The 22,543-nt window shown below is 31.1% G+C and overlaps 1 protein-coding gene across 1 annotated transcript in view; it reads left to right on the forward strand.

The window, feature by feature from the left end:
* ds (dachsous cadherin-related 1) overlaps positions 1–21,562 on the forward strand; it is a 222,397-nt gene extending 200,835 nt beyond the window's left edge. The window contains exons 13-19 of the mRNA XM_075369073.1: positions 3,931–4,453; positions 5,966–6,283; positions 8,747–9,032; positions 11,505–11,804; positions 14,021–14,324; positions 16,015–16,149; positions 18,013–21,562. Of these exons, the coding sequence (XP_075225188.1) occupies positions 3,931–4,453; positions 5,966–6,283; positions 8,747–9,032; positions 11,505–11,804; positions 14,021–14,324; positions 16,015–16,149; positions 18,013–20,527 (4,381 nt within the window). The 3' untranslated portion in view covers positions 20,528–21,562. The remainder of the gene's footprint in view (positions 1–3,930; positions 4,454–5,965; positions 6,284–8,746; positions 9,033–11,504; positions 11,805–14,020; positions 14,325–16,014; positions 16,150–18,012) is intronic.
* The last annotated feature ends 981 nt before the right edge of the window (positions 21,563–22,543 follow it).

The following is a 22,543-nucleotide window of genomic DNA, read 5'->3' on the forward strand; positions in this document are numbered from 1 at the left end:
CAGCGGCCATGACTGTGTTAATTTAGCCGCCGCGCAGTAGACACCATTGCACCCCTTAAAAAACCGAAAATGATTTTTATATTATTTAACTGAAGAGTTTTTGTACGACCAAGTCTACTGAATATCTCGTTAAGAATAGTTGGATATCGGGAAAATTTGCAAACATTGTTCAAAATTATTTTATCTTTCTTCCTTTCAAGGTAGAAATTTCAAGGTCGAATTTCAGAAAATCTCAAAATCGGTTTTAGATATTCGCATGAAATTATGCATACAAAAATTCAAATTGATATCTACATTTGTTACCGAGAAATTAAAAAATATTATATGGACACCACATGACTTCGTTGTACGCCTATTAAATTACATATACACATTTTTTTTTTTAAATGAAAAACACAAAATTTTATTTCGTTAATAAATTCTGATTTTTTTTTTTTTTTTATTGTTATTATTTAATTTTAATATATCGTAATTTTTTTTACAAGGTTAATAATTATTAATAAATATAAATAAATTATTAATTAAAATTTCATTTGGCTATAACTCTGGAACCGATTCAACTAAGTACCACTTATGACATATCGTTGAAAAGCTCTCAATGACGGCTTATTACCGAAATTTTTCGCGATTACAATACTTCCTTTATTTCGTACAAGGAAGTAAAAAAGCTAGGTTTCAACCGAAATTAACAAAACCACCGAAATTCAAAATCTATTTCAACACATTCGACTCGAAATTTCAAAATGAAACCTAGAAATTGATTTTTATTACTTCTTTGTACGAAGTAAAGGAAGTATTGTGATCGCGAAAAATTTCGATTTACAGATTTCAACGGAAATATCCACTTTGACCATCCCTGAATCCTTTGTGACTAGTTTTGGCGTGACGTCTGTACGTACGTAGGTTGTATCTCGCATAACTCAAAAACGATTAGCCGTAGGATTTTGAAATTTTGGATATAGGACTTTTGTAACACCTAGTTGTGCACCTTCCCGTTTGATTGCGTTCAACCGAACCAAAAGTGTCAAAAAAGCCCAAAATCCAAAGCAATTTGGATTTTGGACTTTTTCTTAACTGCAGTACTAAGCCCTCATTGAGAGCTTTTCAACGATATATCATAAACGGTACTTAGAGTTATAGCCGAATGAAATTTTAATTAATAAAATATTTGGATCCTATAAGGGGAAGGCACATCGGTTCGATTCAGACTTCATCTCCTTTTTTTAACTTTTTTTTGTTTAATTTAAATATATTGATTTATTAATAATTATTAATCTCCGATTGTAAAACATTTTTACAATAAATAATAATTCAATAATAACAATAAAAAAAAGAAAAAATATCAGAAGTTATTAATGAAATAAAATTTTATGTACTTCTCATTTTAAAAAAATTGTGTGTATGTAATTAAATGGGCGTACAAGGAAGTCATGGTGTTCACATCAGATTTTTAGATATTCACATGAAAAATTACACACACCAAGATTCAAGTTTATATCTACATTTGTTACCGAGAAATTAGAAATGTAGTAAAGTTCAACGTTATTACATTTTAACCCTTTAAACTCGGAATTTCTATAAATCGTTTAATATAATAATCCAGAAATATAATATCGAAGTAAAAGGATTAATCTATTTTTCCTTAATAAATATCTTTAATTCACGACTTCACCCTTCTCGGGGGCGAAGAAATGATGAATATTTTTAATATCTTAACCTTCAAGGGAGTTAACTTTCCGGGTCCTCGTTCGACGGCTTTTATTTTACTAAATGATAACGATGCAACCGTGTAAAATAATAAGTTATTGAAATCGATACGCATTAAAAAACCAATCATCGTTAAATATTTGAGTGCATATTTAAATATGCATTAAATGACGACACAAAATACTTCAGTCTTTCTAATAATAATTATTTAAAATTCATCTAAAGCGATGTACTATTTTATAAAAGAAAGTCTTGATTGAATTTTAAAGCAATTTCAGATCGTTCGACAATTTATTAGAAACTTAAAGGTATTACGGTTAATTCTTAAAGGTCAAATTATTACACTGTATGATGCAAGAGTAGCGTGTGTTTTCTGATAACATTCGTTGAAAATTTAAAAAAATAAAGCTATAGAGATGTAAGAATTATTATTTTATTAAAAGTGGGGGCACATAAATCGTATTTATCGTCGCCAAACAAACGTCCCGTTTTTGTATATTCCGGTAAACCCGTTTTGATATTTTTTCAAGCGGCCCCAAGATGTAATGTTATATTTTAGATGGAACTACATTTTCGACGTTTAGTAAATATTTAACGATCGCGCTTAACTTAGAAACCGATTAACGGTAAAACAGACCACGGTTTCAATATTGTCGCAAACAAATCGACTCTCTTAAACTACGGTAAATACAAGGATCGATAAAAAAGATACAAATGCGACGGTAGAATGATCATTTTCTTTTTCTCCTTAAAAGAACTTCTTACACCGCGACACACATCGATGAGTTAACCGTGAGATTTCTTATTTTCGTTCGTTCTTGTTCTTTCATTTTATAACGGCTAATTATCGCAGCGGATTTTATATTTCTTTTAGAATAATGTATTGTACTTTAAAAATTCAATAATAATTCAGAGGTTTTACATTATTAAATTATTAAAAATTATACAGATTTTATTTTCAAATCGGAATTTTTCCAAAGGCCTTTAAAGATTAATTATCGACACCTACCTTGATGCCTTTTCTGTTAGCACAGTTTTCACTTTTAAAATCAAATACACAAGAATTTACAGCAAACTAACAAAACACTCGTCGATAAAACAAAGTCCAAAAGTATACAAATTAAATTGTAACCGTCGCATTAAATATATCATCGGATAGAACGATCAACAACCAGCCGTAAATATATATAGAATTACCCGTTGCCATTTTTAACGATTACCAAACGATTTAAAAAATTCTTCCCGATTTATTTTTTTTTTTTTTGTCTTCAGTCATTTGACTGGTTTGATGCAGCTCTCCAAGACTCCCTATCTAGTGCTAGTCGTTTCATTTCAGTATACCCTCTACATCCTACATCCCTAACAATTTGTTTTACATATTCCAAACGTGGCCTGCCTACACAATTTTTCCCTTCTACCTGTCCTTCCAATATTAAAGCGACTATTCCAGGATGCCTTAGTATGTGGCCTATAAGTCTGTCTCTTCTTTTAACTATATTTTTCCAAATGCTTCTTTCTTCATCTATTTGCCGCAATACCTCTTCATTTGTCACTTTATCCACCCATCTGATTTTTAACATTCTCCTATAGCACCGCATTTCGTGATTCGGTGCATTGTGATAACCGTTCCGTTCCGGTTCTAGCCCGGCCCGAAACCGTATCCCAAATACCTCGGTTTCCCGACCTCTTCGCAACTTCCACATGGCTGCTCGAACTTTCACCACTAAATCGATTGGGAGAGCCTTTCCCAATACGGTAGTAGCGTCATAGGAGGTTGTTTTAAAAATACCAGTGCATACAATTAAAGCTCTGCGCTGGGCACTCCTTAAATTTAGAAGCAGTGCTCTATTTCTGTCCAACCTATGCGCCCAAACTGGCGCCGCGTATGCGATCATACTCTCGAAGACACCTCGGTACACTAAGTACATTTGGCGACCAGAAAGCCCGTAGTCTTTCCGAGCAATCCTTCTAAGTTTGTGCATCACAGAGACGGCGTCCACCGCAACTTGTTTAATGTGGTTGCTAAAAAGCAACTTATCATCAAACAAAATTATTATTATTTGATATGTGAAAAGGATCTTTATATGACATGTAGCCGCTTTATCGACTTTTTACATATCGATATTTATATTAAAGAAGTACGCTTATTTCATCGCATCCCCTTTAGAATTAAATTCAAATTTTAATTAAATAATCACCGTTTAATCTTTTCTTTTTTTACAGTACGTTTGATCGAGAACTGCAAAGTACGTATGAATTTCAAGTTGTAGCTACAGATGGAGGGAGATATGATGCCAGATCGCAGAAAGTTCCCGTACAGATCATTATCGGAGATGTTAACGACAATAAACCGGTATTTTTTAAATATCCGTTTACCGCTGAAGTGCCAGCTTATACGCAGCCCGGTCACGATCACCTTGTACGAGTTACTGCCGTAGATGACGATGAAGGAACTAATGCGGATATCGTTTTTAGTCTTATAAACGAACCGCCGAATAATAAATTTAGGATTAATCCGAATACCGGTGTTGTAACAGCCGCTGCTAGTTTAGCCATGGAATCCGGTAAACTTTTTCGTTTGGAAGTGCTGGCGACCGATAAAGGAAATCCTCCGCAGAGTGCTACAGGGCTTGTCGAAATCCGAGTCGGTGACTGGCCTGAAGGCTCACCTACACTTCGTTTCCAGAATTCATCGTACGCTGTACACATCCCAGAAAATTCTGAATCCGGAAAGGAAGTCATTCAGGTATTATATATATATATATATATATATATATTGTTTTATTCTTACATCTAATAAGATTTTTGTTAAATTTATATTCGTATCGGTTTCATCATCAGGTATGAGGTATTAGACATTTCCACCCGTCGTGGAAATCTTGTGTTTCGATGTTTGATTTATACAAGTTTATTATTAAGGACAATTCTAAGTGAATCGATCGATTAAGTTTGTTTTCCGATGAAGTTTATTTCCAACATCGACAATCGTACATCTATATATAATCTTTTGACCTTCTTAAAAATCCCACCTCAGCCGTGTTTATCTTCTTTTCAAGTAGGTAGTGCCGATAAATTTCATAATCGTATCGGAAATTTTATTTTTAAAATGATCTCTTTTATGAAGATGTCGGTGGTTTCACCGACATATATTTGTTACTTTTTATAGAAAATCGCTGTTATTTTTTAAACCTGTTTGTTTATGGTCTTTGAATCTTAACGATTCACTTCTTTTCAAAGTTTGTAATCTACTTAATATTCTGAGTAGAAATAGAACAAACATCTTTGTAGATTCTACTTCCGCATCAAAATAGAAAATAACTTTACTGTCGCTTAAATGAATGTTCCTCATGATTTTAGTACGTAAAACAGTCGCAGTTTTTTTTAAAAATGAATCAGACGTTTTTCTTTATGTTTAAATACTTATTATCTATAATTTTTATTTGTTTAGTTTTACGTTGATATTTTATTTTAATTTGTAGTTTGTAATAATTTAAGTTAAGATATCATTTTTGTGTATATTCCTGTCGTTTAATGTAATAAACTAAACGGTATAATTATTTAACTCTACAAACCTTGATGAGCCTTTGATTTTTTATCATTACTTTTAAAGTATATAACTGTATTATGCGTACTAAAATCTTAAGAAAGAAAATTTTGTTTCTCGATGTTTTACACAAAATCAGAAATACTTTCTTTCTAGATACGACCGAGTTTTTTAAATAAATTTATCATTAGAAGATACTTTATTTTGCTAGTTGTAGTCTATACCGATCTAGACTACAATTCGTAGTTATAATTCTACAACTACGTTCTATTCTACGGTAAGGGTTGCCTATTGAACTGACGATTATACATATGAAGCCATTTTTTCTTTGTAATGTCAGTATTACCGAGAGAAATCAGTTTTACTATTTGTTTATATTCGTTAACGGCAGTTTAAAATATTTTTATCTGTAATGCCCGCTTCCAACTCTCTTCTAAGGTCGGTCGAGTTATGAAACAACTATAACGGTCTCTTTTTTTTATAATTTATTTTTGTCGTTAAACGATGCAACACGTTTTCGCGTATTAGTATAGAAAAAATGTTATCGATAAGCGAAATAAACGTAAGGCTATCGTTTTATTTCGGATCGCTTTTCATAAAACATACTCTGTCCTAATAAAAATACCGTTCTTATATGATATGTCATTATATTTTGTTATTTTTATTTTTTTTTTTACTACTACTTACCTAAAATACATATTTTTCTATGTTTAGGTATCTGCTGTTAGAAGTGACGGTCGTAGGCAGCGAATACAGTACAGTTTTGGATCCGGTAATGAAGATACGGTGTTTGAAATAAATCCGAGTACTGGTGTGATCCGTGTTCGCAACGATCGTAATTTGGATTTTGAAACGAACCCAAAAATCCGTTTAGTTGTGGTCGCACAAGCCGATGGCAATCAACCGTTATACGGTTACTGTGATGTTAATGTACATTTAACCGATCAAAATGATAATATGCCAAGATTCACCCAACAAGAATATTCAGCTGCTGTTTGGGAAGGAAATAATAAAGGAACTTTTGTAACCCAGGTAAAGTTTTAATTATTTTTACGATTAGTTTTAAATTTATTTAATATTCCTTGATATTTAATCGGTTTACCCGATTCATTGTGAATGGATAATTTAAATGTTATTATCATTTGTAGATTCTTGCGGTAGAGCGGTAACGTCTGCCGCTTGCATACGCAAGGTTCTGGCTTCAAATCCTGGTCAGGCTTGGGATTTTTCGTACGTTACAAAATTGTTATATTTTCATAAAGCGACTGTTAGGCGTAACCTTGTTGTCGCTTTGAGAGCCAATAAACAATGAATTATGTACGATAACTTGAAAACAAAATACGTTTTGTTATTAATATGTTTTCATATTAAGCTGCGAGTTAAAATATAACGCGTAATAGTTTTGTATTAAAAGCAAAGCTGTTATGATATTATATAGGTATTCAGCGACGTTAAAACTCTTAAAATTAACACATACGAACCGATTAATTATTTATGACTAATATTAATCTAATTTTTAATTAAAATATTAAGATTAATTCTAATATATAATTTATCCCGTAATATTTTTTTTCGGTGTAATATGCAAATTTTTTTTCATAATCATAAATAAATATTGAAATTTTTTACAATATTTTTTAACATATAAAAAATTATTTTATTTTACAAATCTATTATCCCTATTCAAATCGGTTTGTATTTAATTTTCAATCGGTATAATCACTGAATGAATGTAGGAAAATTTTCCAATTTTTATCAGAAATTCTATCAAATATAAATCATACTGCATGCCGCTACCCTCCTCCGAGCTTCGAGTTATTAAGTGAAACATTTCTGCAACGATAAATTCTTGAAAGCGGACTCGACCAGATAGACTAATTTATTTTAACATATTTTGCCACTATTTGGCAACAAAATTCCAATATATAGGAAATTATCTTATCGTAAATGCACTCTTATCATCTGTGAAATCATATCGTATATTACGTTTTTCATACAAGACTGCTAACTAGAATTCTGTACAGAAGAATTGAGAATGGAAGAAGTATTAGGAGAAGACCAATCTGATTTCAGGAAAAGTATAGGGGCAAGGGAAGCAATTTTAGCGCTCAGATTAATAGTAGAAGGAAGATTAAAGAAAAACAAACCAACATTCTTGCATTTATAGACCTGGAAAAGGCATTCGATAACGTAGACTGGAATAAAATGTTCAGCATTTTAAAAAAAGTTAGTGTTCAAATATAGAATAGAAGAACGATTGCTAACATTTACAGGAACCAAACAGCAACGGTAGTAATTGATGAACATAAGAAAGAAGCCGTATTAAAAAAGGGAGTCCGACGAGAATGTTGCCTATCCCCGTTACTTTTTAATCCTTACGCAGAACTAGCGGTTAATGACATTAAACAACAATTAACATCCGAAGTAACAGTACAAGGTGAAAAGATAAAGATGCTACGATTTGCTGACAATATAGTAATTCTAGCTGAGAGTAGTCATGAGTCCTATAAGAGATGAAGTCCTATGCAAGAACTACCGCATGTAATGAAAGTAATGTACGAAAGTAATGAAATGTAGTAGAAATAACTAGATGGACCACCGAATGTAAAAATAGGCAGAGAAAAGATTATGGAGATAGAAGAATTTTGTTATTTGGGAAGTAGAATCACTAAAGATGGACAAAGCAGGAGCGATATAAAATACCGAATAGCATAGGCGAAACGAGTCTTCAGTCAGAAATATAATTTGTATACATCAAAAATTAATTTAAACGTCAGGAAACGATTTTTGAAAGTATATGTTTGGAGCGTAGCCTTATATGGAGGTGAAACTTAGACTATCGGAGTACCTGAGAAGAAAAGATTAGAGCTTTTGAAATGCGGTGCTGTAGGAGAATGTTAAACATCAGACGGGTGGATAAAATGACAAATGAAGAGGTATTGCGGCAAATAGATGAAGAAAGAAGCGTTTGGAAAAATATAGTTAAAAGAAGAGAGACTTGTAGGCCACATATTAAGGCATCCTGGAATAGTCGCTTTAATATTGGAAGGACAGGACAGAAGGAAAAAATTGTGTACGCAGGCCACGTTTGGAATATGTAAAACAAATTGTTAGGGATGTAGGATGTAGAGGGTATACTGAAATGAAACGACTAGCACCAGATAGGGAATTGGAGAGCTGCATCACACCAGTCAAATGACTGAAGACAAAAAAACAAGACTGCGTAAAAACAATTTATTAGAATACAACCGAAATAAAACACTCGATAGATGAAAATTTTTAGTCGTATAAACTCTTTTTACAATAAAATATTCACTAATATTGACCTTAACCGCTTCTCTTTTTCATTTATTTTGAATATCGTGATGCTACACCGATTAAGGATTTCTTTCTAGGCAAACGCTGAAGCAGTTCATAGAGTAGTAACACACCCGGACGTTAAACTAGTACGCGTAATTTGTTTTAGATATTTTATGATTTTCTCCTTTGTTACAGGTTTCTGCAACAGACATCGACCAGGGACAAAACGCAAGGTTGTTATACCATATAGTCGACGGTAACCACGACAATGCATTTGTCATCGAACCGCCATTCTCTGGACTTGTTAAGACTAACATCGTTCTCGACAGAGAAATACGCGATACGTATCGTTTAACTGTTATCGCTACAGATGAAGGTGTACCACAAATGACTGGAACCGCTACAATCAGAATAAATATTGTCGATGTGAACGATAATCAACCTACATTTCCACCTCACAGTGTTATCAGTATTAGTGAAGGTATTAGTGAAGGATATTTTATTCTTTTTTATATAAATTTTACTTAAATTTATTAATTATGAACCGATTAAGAATGTTTGTATCACAATTTATTGTAATTCTAGCGCATTCTTGGTGTAGCCTAATAACACTTTAACGTTTAACTTCCCTTTTTTATTTAATATTCAAATGTCATTCTTTTTGTTTACCCCTACTGTTAAATTAGTTTAAGCTTTGCGTATCGTATAATTTTAAGTCTTTTTTACATACATATTTAGCTAACGAATGAACAGATTACGTTATACTGTTTTTATTGAGTTAATCTCTTTGGATTTACTTATTTACACAATTTTTTTTTTGCGGACAGCTACATAATACGTAGCTTTTACGAACGTTATCGAATATCGCGCGAATAAAACATTCAAAAAAATAAATATATAATAAAATGTAATTCGTTTTATATTATTTATTAAATAATGAAAGCGTTCGATGCGTGCAAAATATAAAAATTTAGCTATATAAAGAAAAGTTCATAAAAGTCCAAAAAAGACGACTTGATCTTCCAGGGTGTTTTAGCCTGTACGATATGTAGATTAATGTTTCGGCAAAAGTCTCCCCTCCTACGAACGTGCAAGTGATCCTCTGATAAATTTATTTAGTTCATAAGTGTACACCTATTAATCGCCGCTGTATATTTTATTTTTCTAGATATTTATAATAATTAACCGACCTTAATTATAACAAAAAAAGTGTTATAGTAATGATACCAAAGAAATCAGGGGCAGATAAATGTGAAGAATACAGAACAATTAGTTTAACTAGTCATGCATCAAAAATTTTAACTAGAATTCTATACAGAAGAATTGAGAGGAGAGTGGAGGAAGTGTTAGGAGAAGACCGATTTGGTTTCAGGAAAAGTATAGGGACAAGGGAAGCAATTTTAGGCCTCAGATTAATAGTAGAAGGAAGATTAAAGAAAAACAAACCAACGTACGTGGCGTTTATAGACCTAGAAAAGGCATTCGATAACGTAGACTGGAATAAAATGTTCAGCATTTTAAAAAAATTAGGGTTCAAATACAGAGATAGAAGAACGATTGCTAACATGTACAGGAACCAAACAGCAACAGTAGCAATTGAAGAACATAAGAAAGAAGCCATAATAAGAAAGGGAGTCCGACAAGGATGTTCTCTATCTCCGTTACTTTTTAATCTTTATATGGAACTAGCAGTTAATGATGTTAAAGAACAATTTAGATTCGGAGTAACAGTACAAGGTGAAAAGATAAAGATGCTACGATTTGCTGATGATATAGTAATTCTAGCCGAGAATAAAAAGGATTTAGAAGAAACAATGAACGGCATAGATGAAGTCCTACGCAAGAACTATCGCGTGAAAATAAACAAGAACAAAACAAAAGTAATGAAATGTAGTAGAAATAACAAAGATGGACCGCTGAATGTGAAAATAGGAGGAGAAAAGATTATGGAGGTAGAAGAATTTTGTTATTTGGGAAGTAGAATTACTAAAGATGGACGAAGCAGGAGCGATATAAAATGCCGAATAGCACAAGCTAAACGAGCCTTCAGTAAGAAATATAAGTTGTTTACATCAAAAATTAATTTAAATGTCAGGAAAAGATTTTTGAAAGTGTATGTTTGGAGTGTCGCTTTATATGGAAGTGAAACTTGGACGATCGGAGTATCTGAGAAGAAAAGGTTAGAAGCTTTTGAAATGTGGTGCTATAGGAGAATGTTAAAAATCAGATGGGTGGATAAAGTGACAAATGAGGAGGTATTGCGGCACATAGATGAAGAAAGAAGCATTTGGAAAAATATAGTTAAAAGAAGAGACAGACTTATAGGCCACATACTAAGGCATCCTGGAATAGTCGCTTTAATTTTGGAAGGACAGGTAGAAGGGAAAAATTGTGTAGGCAGGCCACGTTTGGAATATGTAAAACAAATTGTTAGGGATGTAGGATGTAGAGGGTATACTGAAATGAAACGACTAGCACTAGATAGGGAATCTTGGAGAGCTGCATCAAACCAGTCAAATGACTGAAGACAAAAAAAAAAAAAAAAAAAAAAAAACCGACCTAAATCGTAAAAGTGTTATTTCTCCAAAAATAATGATCGTACTAAATATCATCTGTAGTTCTGATCGACCTGATTCGGCGATAATGGAATATCTCTGATCGCAACATATTTAAAATAAAAGAATGTGAAGGAGCTATGATACCGATCAAGATCGCTTTTAATGTACCCGTCCCGTAGGTCACTCACGTTAAATGATACTGACTGCGTTGTTTTTTTTTTTTTTTTGTGATTATGTACCGATGACCTAAGCGTTGAATCCCTTAAAAGTAATCGTATGTTGTACCCGGAGAGGAATTTAATTTTAAGTCTAGTAAACTGCTTCTTTCACTTATGTAATCTATATCGTATTTATTAAAAATAAGTATTTGATAATGACTGTTTAATTTTCTCAAGGTAAAGAAGTCGGAAGCGTTGTAACTTCCATAACAGCAAACGATGTCGACACAAATCCTGCGCTCACATATAGTCTTATGGAAGATCCAGAAGTAGAAGGTGTTTTCAGCATCGATAGATTTAGCGGTAAAGTAACGTTATGCCGCCCTCTTGATTTTGAAGATCGTAAATTATACAGGTTGAGAATTACAGCGTCTGATACGGCTCATACTGCGCATACGGTTCTGACAGTTAATGTAACTGATGAAAATGACAACGCTCCGGTTTTTATGCAATCTAGTTATCAGACTACATTACCAGGTAAATGAAACGTATACATTTATTAATCTTTTTATAAAAATCTGATTATATCTGATTTTTTTCACATTTTGTTTAAATTCTTTAAGATTTTACTATCTTCATAAGTAATAACGACTTCTACCGAATATTTAATAGACTGATATTATACGATGATGCATCATACATTATTATATGATCCGACCATCCGCTATGGAGCTAGCGCTCAAAGAATTAAACTTTATATAATTAATTAATTTTCTAATTTCTGTAACCGATCATTTTTCATGCCAATTTAATAAAGAAAAGTAACTATAATTGATAACAATAAGAAATAACACACGCAATAAAATTATATATAATACTGGAAATACATGATGAACTAAAAATCGGTTTCCTTTTGGTCCACATTTAAATTATGTAATATTCATAATAACACGTAATAACATGTGGGAAATTTTGTTTTGAAATCGGTAACACTTGTTCAGTTATTTTTGTCTACATTAAGAATAACAGCATTTAAGTACAGACAGAACGATCTTTATGCTTTAGTATCGGTAGGAAAATAATGATACTGCTGCTGTCCTTGAAGAATTCCATGCGATATCGTTTCAAACGTATCAATATTTGTGCAAAGTTCAAAGATAAAATTTAAAAATACCGACAGAATTTGAAATGCTTCATAATAAGACAGACACAGTACCAGTTGTGCTTCAAAAACTAAGCGGTTTAATGTAGAGACATTAGTAAAGAGCCTTCCAACATCGACTATGTTACGCTTGAAACATCCAGAGCAAGGTTATAAAAGGAATTGCGATTCAAAAGTTATCAAGATTATTCGCGCGTTTCATAAAGATTATTTTTTACAGAAGAGCAGAATTTTGTGATGAATTTTTTATTCATCATGAAGCAGATCCTCATTTCTCAAGCTCATCGGTACAGTATTAAAATAAGTGAAAATAATACTGCAAATAAAATACGGTAAACTGTCATAATTCTGTTTATTGATCTAATGAATACCCTTGTGCGGTTATGTATATGTAGGAGCTTAATGTATATTTACGATAGTCTATAATTGCAAAAAAAGTAACCATTGGGACCTTATTTCTTTGACAGAAGTGAAATTGGCAATTCATATCTGAAGATATTCTAAGATAATGTTAACCCCCAGCTATTAAATGACCCTGTGCTTGACATCAGTTGTCCCTCTGTTTTTGACGGTAACATTTGAGGCACCCTCTCAAATGTTTTACAAATGTATGTTTTACAAGTCACAGACTATACCAATCAGTACTATAACATTTTCTTGTACAGATACGATACTTAGGAATAGCAGAAAGACTATCACATTCATATCATATAAAGCCTTGCATTTTCACTTCCTTGTACAAAGTAAAGGAAGTATTGTGATTGTGGAAAATTTCAGTTTACAGATTTGACGTCTGTACGTATATGTACTTATCTCGCATAACTCAAACATGATTAGCCGTAGGATGTTGAAATTTTGGATTTAGGACTGTTGTAAAATCTAGTTGTGCACCTGCCTTTTTGATTGCAATCAGCTGAATCAAAAGTGTCCAAAAAAGCCCAAAATCCAAAACAATTAGGATTTTTGACCTTTTCAAAGCCGTGATCGAGAGCTTTTCAACGATATATCATAAGTGGTACTTATTTTCATTGGTTCCAGAGTTATAGCCAAATGAAATTTTAATTAATGAAATATTTGGTAGAAGAGGAAGGCACATCGGTTCGAATCAGACTTCATTTCCCCTTTTTTTTTAATTTAAATATATTGATTTGTTAATAATTATTAACCTTTGATTTTTAAAAATGTTTTACGATAAATAATAATTCAATAATAAAAAAAAAATGAGAAAATATCAGAAGTTATTAATGAAGTAATATTTTAGGTTCTTTTCATTTTAAAAAAAAAATGTGTATATGTAATTTAATAGGCGTACAAGGAAGTCATGTGGTGTCCACATCAGATTATTTTGTTGTGGGAAATAATTAGACATGGTATTTTATTCAAACGCGAAAGAAAATGTCATTTGAGGTCGAGTGAGTTTTATAGAGCAAGACAAAACTTTATTTGAAGCATCATGTAAGTCGGCGGTTAAATTCTACCACAAATGCATCAGGGGAGAAGGACAAGACTTTTAACATTTTTGTTTACTTTTACTAAACATAAAATAATAAAATACTTTTCTTTTTGTTTAACCTTTTTCTTTGTTTTACAGAAAATGCTGAATCTGGATTTTCATTATTGACAGTAAATGCAACAGATGCTGATTCAAGAGAAAATGCTGATATTAAGTATAAACTTGTAACACCTGTGTCGGGTTTTACTATGGATGAACGAACTGGAACACTAATTGCAAATCGCAGTGGCATTATTTTACAATCAAGTCGTCAGAAAGTTATTGACGTAGCAGTAGCTGCAGTTGATAATGGCTCACCACCTTTGTCAACTGTAGTTGCTGTTCGAGTTCATGTTAGTGATGCAGGAAGCGCTGATTCAAGATTTACTCAGGAAGAGTATAGGTAAAATTATTATATACCACAGTTTAAATGAATTTATGTCTAAAACTAGATCTCTGGATTAATTATTTAAATATATTATTACAAAAAATCTGGAACCATTTTTAGTAATCTGCCTAGTCTTTTTTTTTTTTTTAATTTAACTACAATTTTTTTATTTTTATATAACTCCATTATTCAGATTTTACAATATTACTGTTAGACATGCATTATTGAATAAAACTGTTATCTTTTCATAAATATTTATTACTTGCTTAGTATTATCTTCCTTTATCTAAATCCCTTGTGTGTGTTGCAGCGTCAGGGATTCTATCCAGGTTCAGAATCTCTTTCTCTCTCTTCTACCATTATTTTCATTTCATTCAGTTTTATTTTTTCTTCTATCCATCTCTTCCACTTCTTATTTGAGTGTCCTCAATCTCTCTCTATTGTTGGCTTGGTTGTCAACACGTGCCTTCATAATTGTTATATTCATGCAAGCAATGAGCTAACATGAGTTAATTTCAGTTGCCTCTACTGTATATTTTCTTGTAGAAATCTTTTAGGTGTTCTATAATATTGTTTAACACTGCATTAATGAAAAAACTTTTGATGATTTAATTTAATGTTTTTTTTAAATTTTTTTTACAAAATAATATCTGCTTACAATAGGATTTTTAACTATTATACAAGATAAGGATAATATCTATTTGCATGTCTACAATATTATTATCATGATTATCTTTTCTTCCTTTGTCACCTTTTATTACCCTTGAATAATTTACCTTTCCTAAATGGTAATAACAATTTCTATGTACTTATACCAGTAGAAGTTTTATTGTTTTAAAGTTAATAATGTTAATTAAGATTTGTAAGAAAACAGATGAGACCTTGACAAAATGTTAAAGTTACATCTCTTAAATCCTGATGATTGTGAAATATTTAGAATGTCTCAAGGCCTTGTGAAATAATTCCTGCAATATAAAAGGGTTTATACTAAGGGATAAACACTAATGGGAAAGACCACATAGAATAACTAGTTTCTGTAGATCATTTAAAAAAAAAATTGCTTTACATTAATAATCCACTACATTTATTATTCTTGTTATGTTGGATCCCTTTGGTACTGAATGCTGTTGACATTTAGTAATGCAAACAGCTAATGGACATAGTAGTTGTAAGAAAATTAGACAACTAACAAGTAACATAGTAGACAAAGAAAATTTGTAAGATTAAAAATCCTGATTTCTAAATTTCTTTCTTTAAACTTTTACCTAAATTTTTCTATTTTATTACATAATATTCAATTGGTTTTACAGTTCAATAAAAATATCTTTCCATTGGCAATATGAAGGAGGTTTATTCAGTTAGCACTCCAGTTTCAGAGAATACCTTTAATAGTAGCTGATGTGAATGGAATGTACAGTATGAATTACTCTGAATAAGTTTTTTTTTAATTTACAAATATCTTTCTTTTTAAAAATCAAACTTAAGACTTTTAGGAGTTAATAGTAAATCCTAAAAATATTATACTGTTGTTTTTGTGAGAATTTGGAAATTCTGCGATTCCTATATACCACAGTTAATAATTTGTTGCACATCCTCTCTCTTACAGCAGTTTTCTTTTCTTCCAATAAATACATTTTTTTACAGTTGATTGTATCGGTTTTGCATTTACAATTTTCTTTTAAGTAATAAAATCTTTTTTTTTCAGGGTTGTTGTACGAGAAAACACATTGAGGGGTACTACTTTATTACGGATGGCTGCTATATCTTCAGCTGATGATATGGTGAATGTTAAATATTCAATAATTGATGGAAATTCTGATAATACGTTCCATGTCACTTGGTAATTTGATTTTTATTTTGTTTATTAGAAATATTATTTACATTAGATTTGGAGGTTTCTGAACAGCAAAACAAACTTTAATAAACGTAATTGTTTATTTAATATTTTTAATTAGTTTTATATTAATTTGAATTAGTTATATTTTAATTCAAAGTAAAATTTTATTCTAATATATATATTAACCCTCAATACAATTTTTAAATTCAATTTCTATATCCTGCTTCTCATGAAGACTGTTTTCATGAAATGAAAATTTTGGAGAAAATTACAAACAACTTTGCACTAAAATAAAAGTGGTAATAATTATTCTTTCTCTGAATGAATGAACATGAATGAATGAGTGGCAGATTATAATCTGAATAGAGAATACTTATTAAAATAAAAAAGATCACCTAATTTTCAGTTCTTTTCTTGCAGAATAGTTTTTGTTTTAAATTTTCTAAATGATAAAAAATTATAAACTTCTAATAAAAGCATAATTATGGATAGATTACTGTTGAAAAATATATTTTGCTGTTTAAATTTTAATTTTTTTCTTATTTTTAATTTTATTCATATCACTACCAAAAAATAAAATAAAATATAAAAATCTCATAAATATTATATTTCTATATTCAGATAGAAAAATAAAGAAAATCTAAAAGATTATTTCTGTAAAAATAATTTTTATTTTATTATGCAAAGCTCTTTAGAATTTTATTAGGACGTAAATATTTATAAATTCAACACTTAAATCACATATTGCATTATTAATTATAATTCAGCAATGTAGTATTAATTAAATAATATTTTTAGACAGTTTTTTGAAAATGTTAACTAGTATTATTGCTACTGATGAAAACATTGCTATTGTTGCTACTCCTGCAGAATGAAAATAGTGCATATGAAGCACTGCTTTCCACAGAAAGAAGAATATTAATCTGTTTTTATGCTCTATATATATATATATATATATATATATCCTTATTGTTGTGATACATTAAAGCATCTGAGATATGAGAAATGTTAGTTAATGATGCTTTCTCTGAGATTAATGATGGTTTTATATATCCAGTCCTTATGATGAACATAGTGAAGATGTCATGTGTACTACTAACTACCTCTTTCAGTGAGCTTCACATGTTATATTCAACATTAAATCCAGAAACTAACTCTGACTCACCCTCAGAAACATCAAACGGAGACCGATTAGTCTCAGTCAAAATACAAGAAAGAAAAATTATAAACAAAGGGAAAGAAAAAAAATAAATCAAACATCCAACTGAAAATAAAAAAAATAAACTAAATTAAAAGACACGTGCTAATATGCAATAGTGAGTTAGAAGAAGAATAATAGATTTGTCTTCAATTAATAAGGAATTAAAGAAACAGTTCATTAATTATTTTCCTTAATAACCCTAACTTAAAACATGTATACATAGATGTAACTATTAGTAATAATGTTATTTAATAACTGTCATAAACATACTACAGTAGCTGTGATTAATTTTATATCTACTTGGCCACCTTCATTTGAAAAATGTACTTATTATAGGTTTTAAATTATTTAAATAGCACAATTCTTAACTATAAAATCTAGTTACCATTTGTCAACTACATTACAACTCAATTTAATAGATGATGTTTTTTTCAAATTGTAGTAATTTATATTTATTACAGAGAAAAATCATAGAAAACTTTGTTAGCTTCATCAGTAATACAACTAGTTTAATAATAAGATAACATGGACTGTAATTCTTATTATATTTGCTTAACAATTGTATTAACAATTAAGTTATTTTATCAATTTAGATTTTAAAGTATTACAAAATTAAGGAGTGTTGCTATACGGTTTCATAATATGGTTTTTGTTTTTTATTTCAGCCCTCATGCTGAGTTAGTGCTCATGAAGCCATTAGATAGAGAAAAACGAGACTCATTTACTCTTAAAGTTATTGCTGGGACTCAAACGGAGAACACTTCTGTAGTTCAAGTTCACATTACTGTCGAAGATGCAAATGATAATGCTCCAGAATTTGTTAATTCAGAGAAAGTTGTATTCATTTCAGAAGGAGTACCTGTCGGTCATTCTGTATTCCAGCTTAGTGCAACAGATGCTGATCTTCCTCCGAACTCAGATATTCGTTTTGACATAACATCTGGCAATGATGAAGCCCTTTTTGAAGTCGATTCTTTAAGCGGTATAATCAGTGTGAAAAATCATCTCGATTATGATGCAGGTCCTTCAGAATATACATTAGTTGTTAGAGCAACAGATGGTGGGAAGCCTCCGAATGATTATCCATTATCTACTGTCACATCGCTACGTATAATGCTTGAAGATGAGAATGATAACACTCCAAAATTTCCTATACCTGAGTATCTTGAATTTGTTGGTGAAAATGAAGCGATAGGATCACCTGTGTTCACAGCAAGAGCTACAGATATTGATAGAGGAACATATGGAAAACTAAATTATTCTATAATATCATCAGCAGCTTCTGGTTTTACTGATATCGATGATTCATGGAAACTGTTTAGAGTTGACCCTATTACAGGTCTTGTAACAACAAATTCTGTGTTTGATTATGAAGCTAGAAGTAGATACGCATTTACATTGACAACAAGCGATGCTGGAGGTCGAACCGCTAGAGTAAGAGTAAGAGTGGAGATAGAGAGCCGAGATGAATTTCACCCACAGTTTACAGAAAGAACTTACCATTTCTTATTGGGTGGAAATGATCTTCCTGTTGGACATGTAATCGGTCATGTAACTGCTACAGATAGAGACAAAGGACCAGATGGTAGAGTTGTTTACCAGCTAACCACTCAGCACCCTTATTTCAAAATAAATCGTACAACCGGTGCAATTATGGTCAAAAAGAAATTTGATTCTGGTTTTGATTCAAGTCAGGATGTTAGCCTTGTTGTAACAGCAAGTTCTGGAAGGCAAGGGTCCTTGACTAACATGAGTGTGGTTGAAATTACTATCGATCCTCTTGCACCTCACGATACAAATGTTATAAATGCTGGAGAAGGAAATGAGACTGCTTTAGCAGCTAATAGTGGAGGAATAGCTGACTGGGCTATGGGATTACTCATTGCTCTTATACTTGTGGTGCTAGCTTTTGGAGCGGTCTTTCTGTTTCTACATATAAGAAATAGAAGACATAAAAAAGTAAACAAGCCTGGATTGAGTGGTGGTCAGAGCACAGATAGTTTTGTAGATTCAAGTGCATTTGACACAATTCCTATAAGAGGAGGTGTTGCTGGACCTGCCAGTCAGTTTGGACCACCTAAATATGATGAAATACCTACTTATAGAAATAATAACACTAGCAGTTCAAACTCAGGCGCTGCTACAACATCAGAATTATCTGGTTCTGAACAGTCAGGTTCTAGCGGTAGGGGATCGGCAGAAGACGGTGAAGATGTTGAAGATGAAGAAATTAGAATGATAAATGAAGGACCTTTACAACGAGATACAGGAATACATAGGCCTGCTAATGATGATGATGATAATCTTTCAGACGTATCTGTACATAATACTCAGGAATACCTAGCGCGTCTTGGCATAGTGGATAATCAGGGATCATCATCGGCTTCAAGAAGGCATTCTGAAAGTTTAGTTGCAGGTCCCAGCAAGGATGCAATGATGCATCATCAAGGAGTACCAATCGATAGTTTACATATGTTTGATGAGGATGCTACAGGTGAATCGGACATTACAAACATAATTTATTCTAAATTAAATGATGTAAGCGGTAGTGATCGTGGGAGCAGTACAGAAGATGTTGCAGGAAGCGGGTCAGGAGCATTAGTAGCTGCAGTTGACCACGCATTAGTGCTGGGTGGTTACGGGGATGTTCCCAACGGAACACATCAACCATCAATGACTGGTTCTTTAAGTTCCATAGTACACAGTGAAGAAGAATTAACCGGTAGTTATAACTGGGACTATCTTTTAGACTGGGGTCCGCAGTACCAACCTCTTGCTCATGTATTTTCGGAAATAGCCCGATTAAAAGATGATACTGCATCAGTAAAAAGTGCAAACAGTGGAGCATCAAGTGGGAAAAGCAAATCGTGTGCTGCTCCTGTGGTAAAAACAGTGCCTCCTCCATTATTAACGTCTGTTGCACCACGTTCTATCGCAGCACCTGTTCTATCTGCCAGAAATCCTCCACCCTCGCAGATGCTCTTGTTACCTCGATCACCCATCTCTCACGATGCCAGTGGAGGTGGTTTCAGCACGTCGACGGCAATGTCGCCTAGCTTTTCACCTTCGTTATCCCCTTTGGCCACTAGGTCGCCATCGATTTCCCCTCTTGTTACACCTGGTGTCCCCACCTCTCACCATGTTAGGCAAAGGACAACAGACACTGAACTCAGGATTTAGTATTCTTCCAAAGTCAAGTAATAATTAGATAGTCTTCTGATATTTTTGGTTTGTATTCTTCATGTATTATTTAGAAATTAAATTTTAATTTAAGGTCTTAGAAAACATGAACTTCAGTGATCCATTATTTTTAAATTATAAAAATTAGCTCAGTGCCAACTTATTGTGAGTGAGTAGATGTAATTTATGAAATACGTGTAAATTTGATTAATAATCAGACTTTTTGTACAGAACTAAAACTGTAATTATTTTTATAGTGTACATATTATCTTTACTTTGTAATATCATGGGTGCATGAAACATTTCAAGAATACAAACTAAAAATTGTCAGAAGATTAAACAGTAATAAGTTTACAATATAAGGTATTTAATTAAGATATTGTGGTTGTAAGTGTGTGTATTATAAAAAAACTTTTGAATTAGTGTGAAGATTTTTTTAAAATTAATTGCTGGTATTTTTAGTTAATATTCACAGTGAATCAAAATTACTGTTATATAAAAAAAATATAAGTAACTAATTAGGTAACTGATTTTTAGGCAGTCATTTCACATTTTATTTATTGTTTTTTTTTTGTAATTTTTTTTAATAGTATGCCTAAAATAAGAGCACATACAACATCAATGTCCATTGAAGTGTTACTTGCAGTGAATTATGGTGAAGTGCAATAAAAAACAAACACTTAAACTCCTCCTGTAATGCTCTGGTACACTTACATGTTGTAATATGTTTTATAGTATGAACTTTTAGTTAAAGAAAACGAAACCGTGTATATATGTCTCAAATACGTATTTTAAGAGCATGTTATTATGCAGCTCTTCGTTATATTGTTAAGTCGGAAATGTCGTTTTTAATTCGATGTAAATATGATAATGTAATCAAAACTTCAGTGTAAAGGTTAATGACGTATACGTGTTTTTTTTAATTTTTTTTTTATTGTTACTTTACTTCACAAAAGGAGTGCAAAGACCATTATCAAATTATTGAGCCTTAGTTTTAATAATATAAAACAAAAAAATTATTGTAACTGACTGAAATATAATTAGAACGTATTGATAAAACTAAATATTCATGAAATATTATTAAAAAGTTAGAAAGTTTTTTTATATATTAAAAAATGATGAATATTACATGAACAAAAATGTTCTTTATATTTTCTCTAAATGTACAAGTAGATGAACTATAAAAAAATTAATGGCACAGATATTAGAGAAACTATTTTAAAGAGTTATTAAAAATGTTCAATCTCTATAATTGATGAAATAGACTATAATTTTTTTGTATTAATTTTGTTAAACATTATTTTATTGAATAACAGCTAAAAGAAAGTTGGAAGTTATAATATATATATTTTTTAATATTTCTCACAGTCCATCATTATTAGAATTGATTTTATTAATTTAAGTTCAAATTAGTGAAAATATTTTGTAATTATAACATAATTACAAAAAAATTATTATCTTATCGTTATCATTAACTGTTATGTAAGTAGTATTTTTAATTCTCTTTTTAATACTTAAAAACTTATATTACTTAAACAAGTTACAAATTCTTAAATTGTAACTTTACTGATTTTTTTTATATATAAAAGGCTCAAAAAAAAAAGAATGAGAAGATGCTCAATTAGGTATCATTTACGAAATGAATATTTAACAGTTTTATAATCAAATTTATTTGCCATTTTAAAAATAGTAGTTTTCAGTCTAAAATTAGTTCCTGTGTTTTTTTTTTTTTAATCTATGCTATGTATTTTTAATGAAAGTTCTCTAGAATAATAATTTATTTTTTGTAAATTTCATTTTTATAAAATAAGTTAATTTGTTTTTAAATTACTTATTTATTAAACATGTTTAGTATAAAATATAATAGTCAAATATTTGAACTCCCTGATAATGTGTAGAATGACAATTTTAATTTTCCTTTGTTTTAATTGAAGTTACACAATCTCAAACAACGTTAAATTGTTATATATTATAGAAACAAGCACATTGTTGAAACAATATACATTGTTGAAATAA

Source organism: Lycorma delicatula, chromosome 6 (assembly GCF_047948215.1).
Source record: "Lycorma delicatula isolate Av1 chromosome 6, ASM4794821v1, whole genome shotgun sequence".
Classification (NCBI taxonomy): Eukaryota; Metazoa; Arthropoda; class Insecta; order Hemiptera; family Fulgoridae; genus Lycorma; species Lycorma delicatula.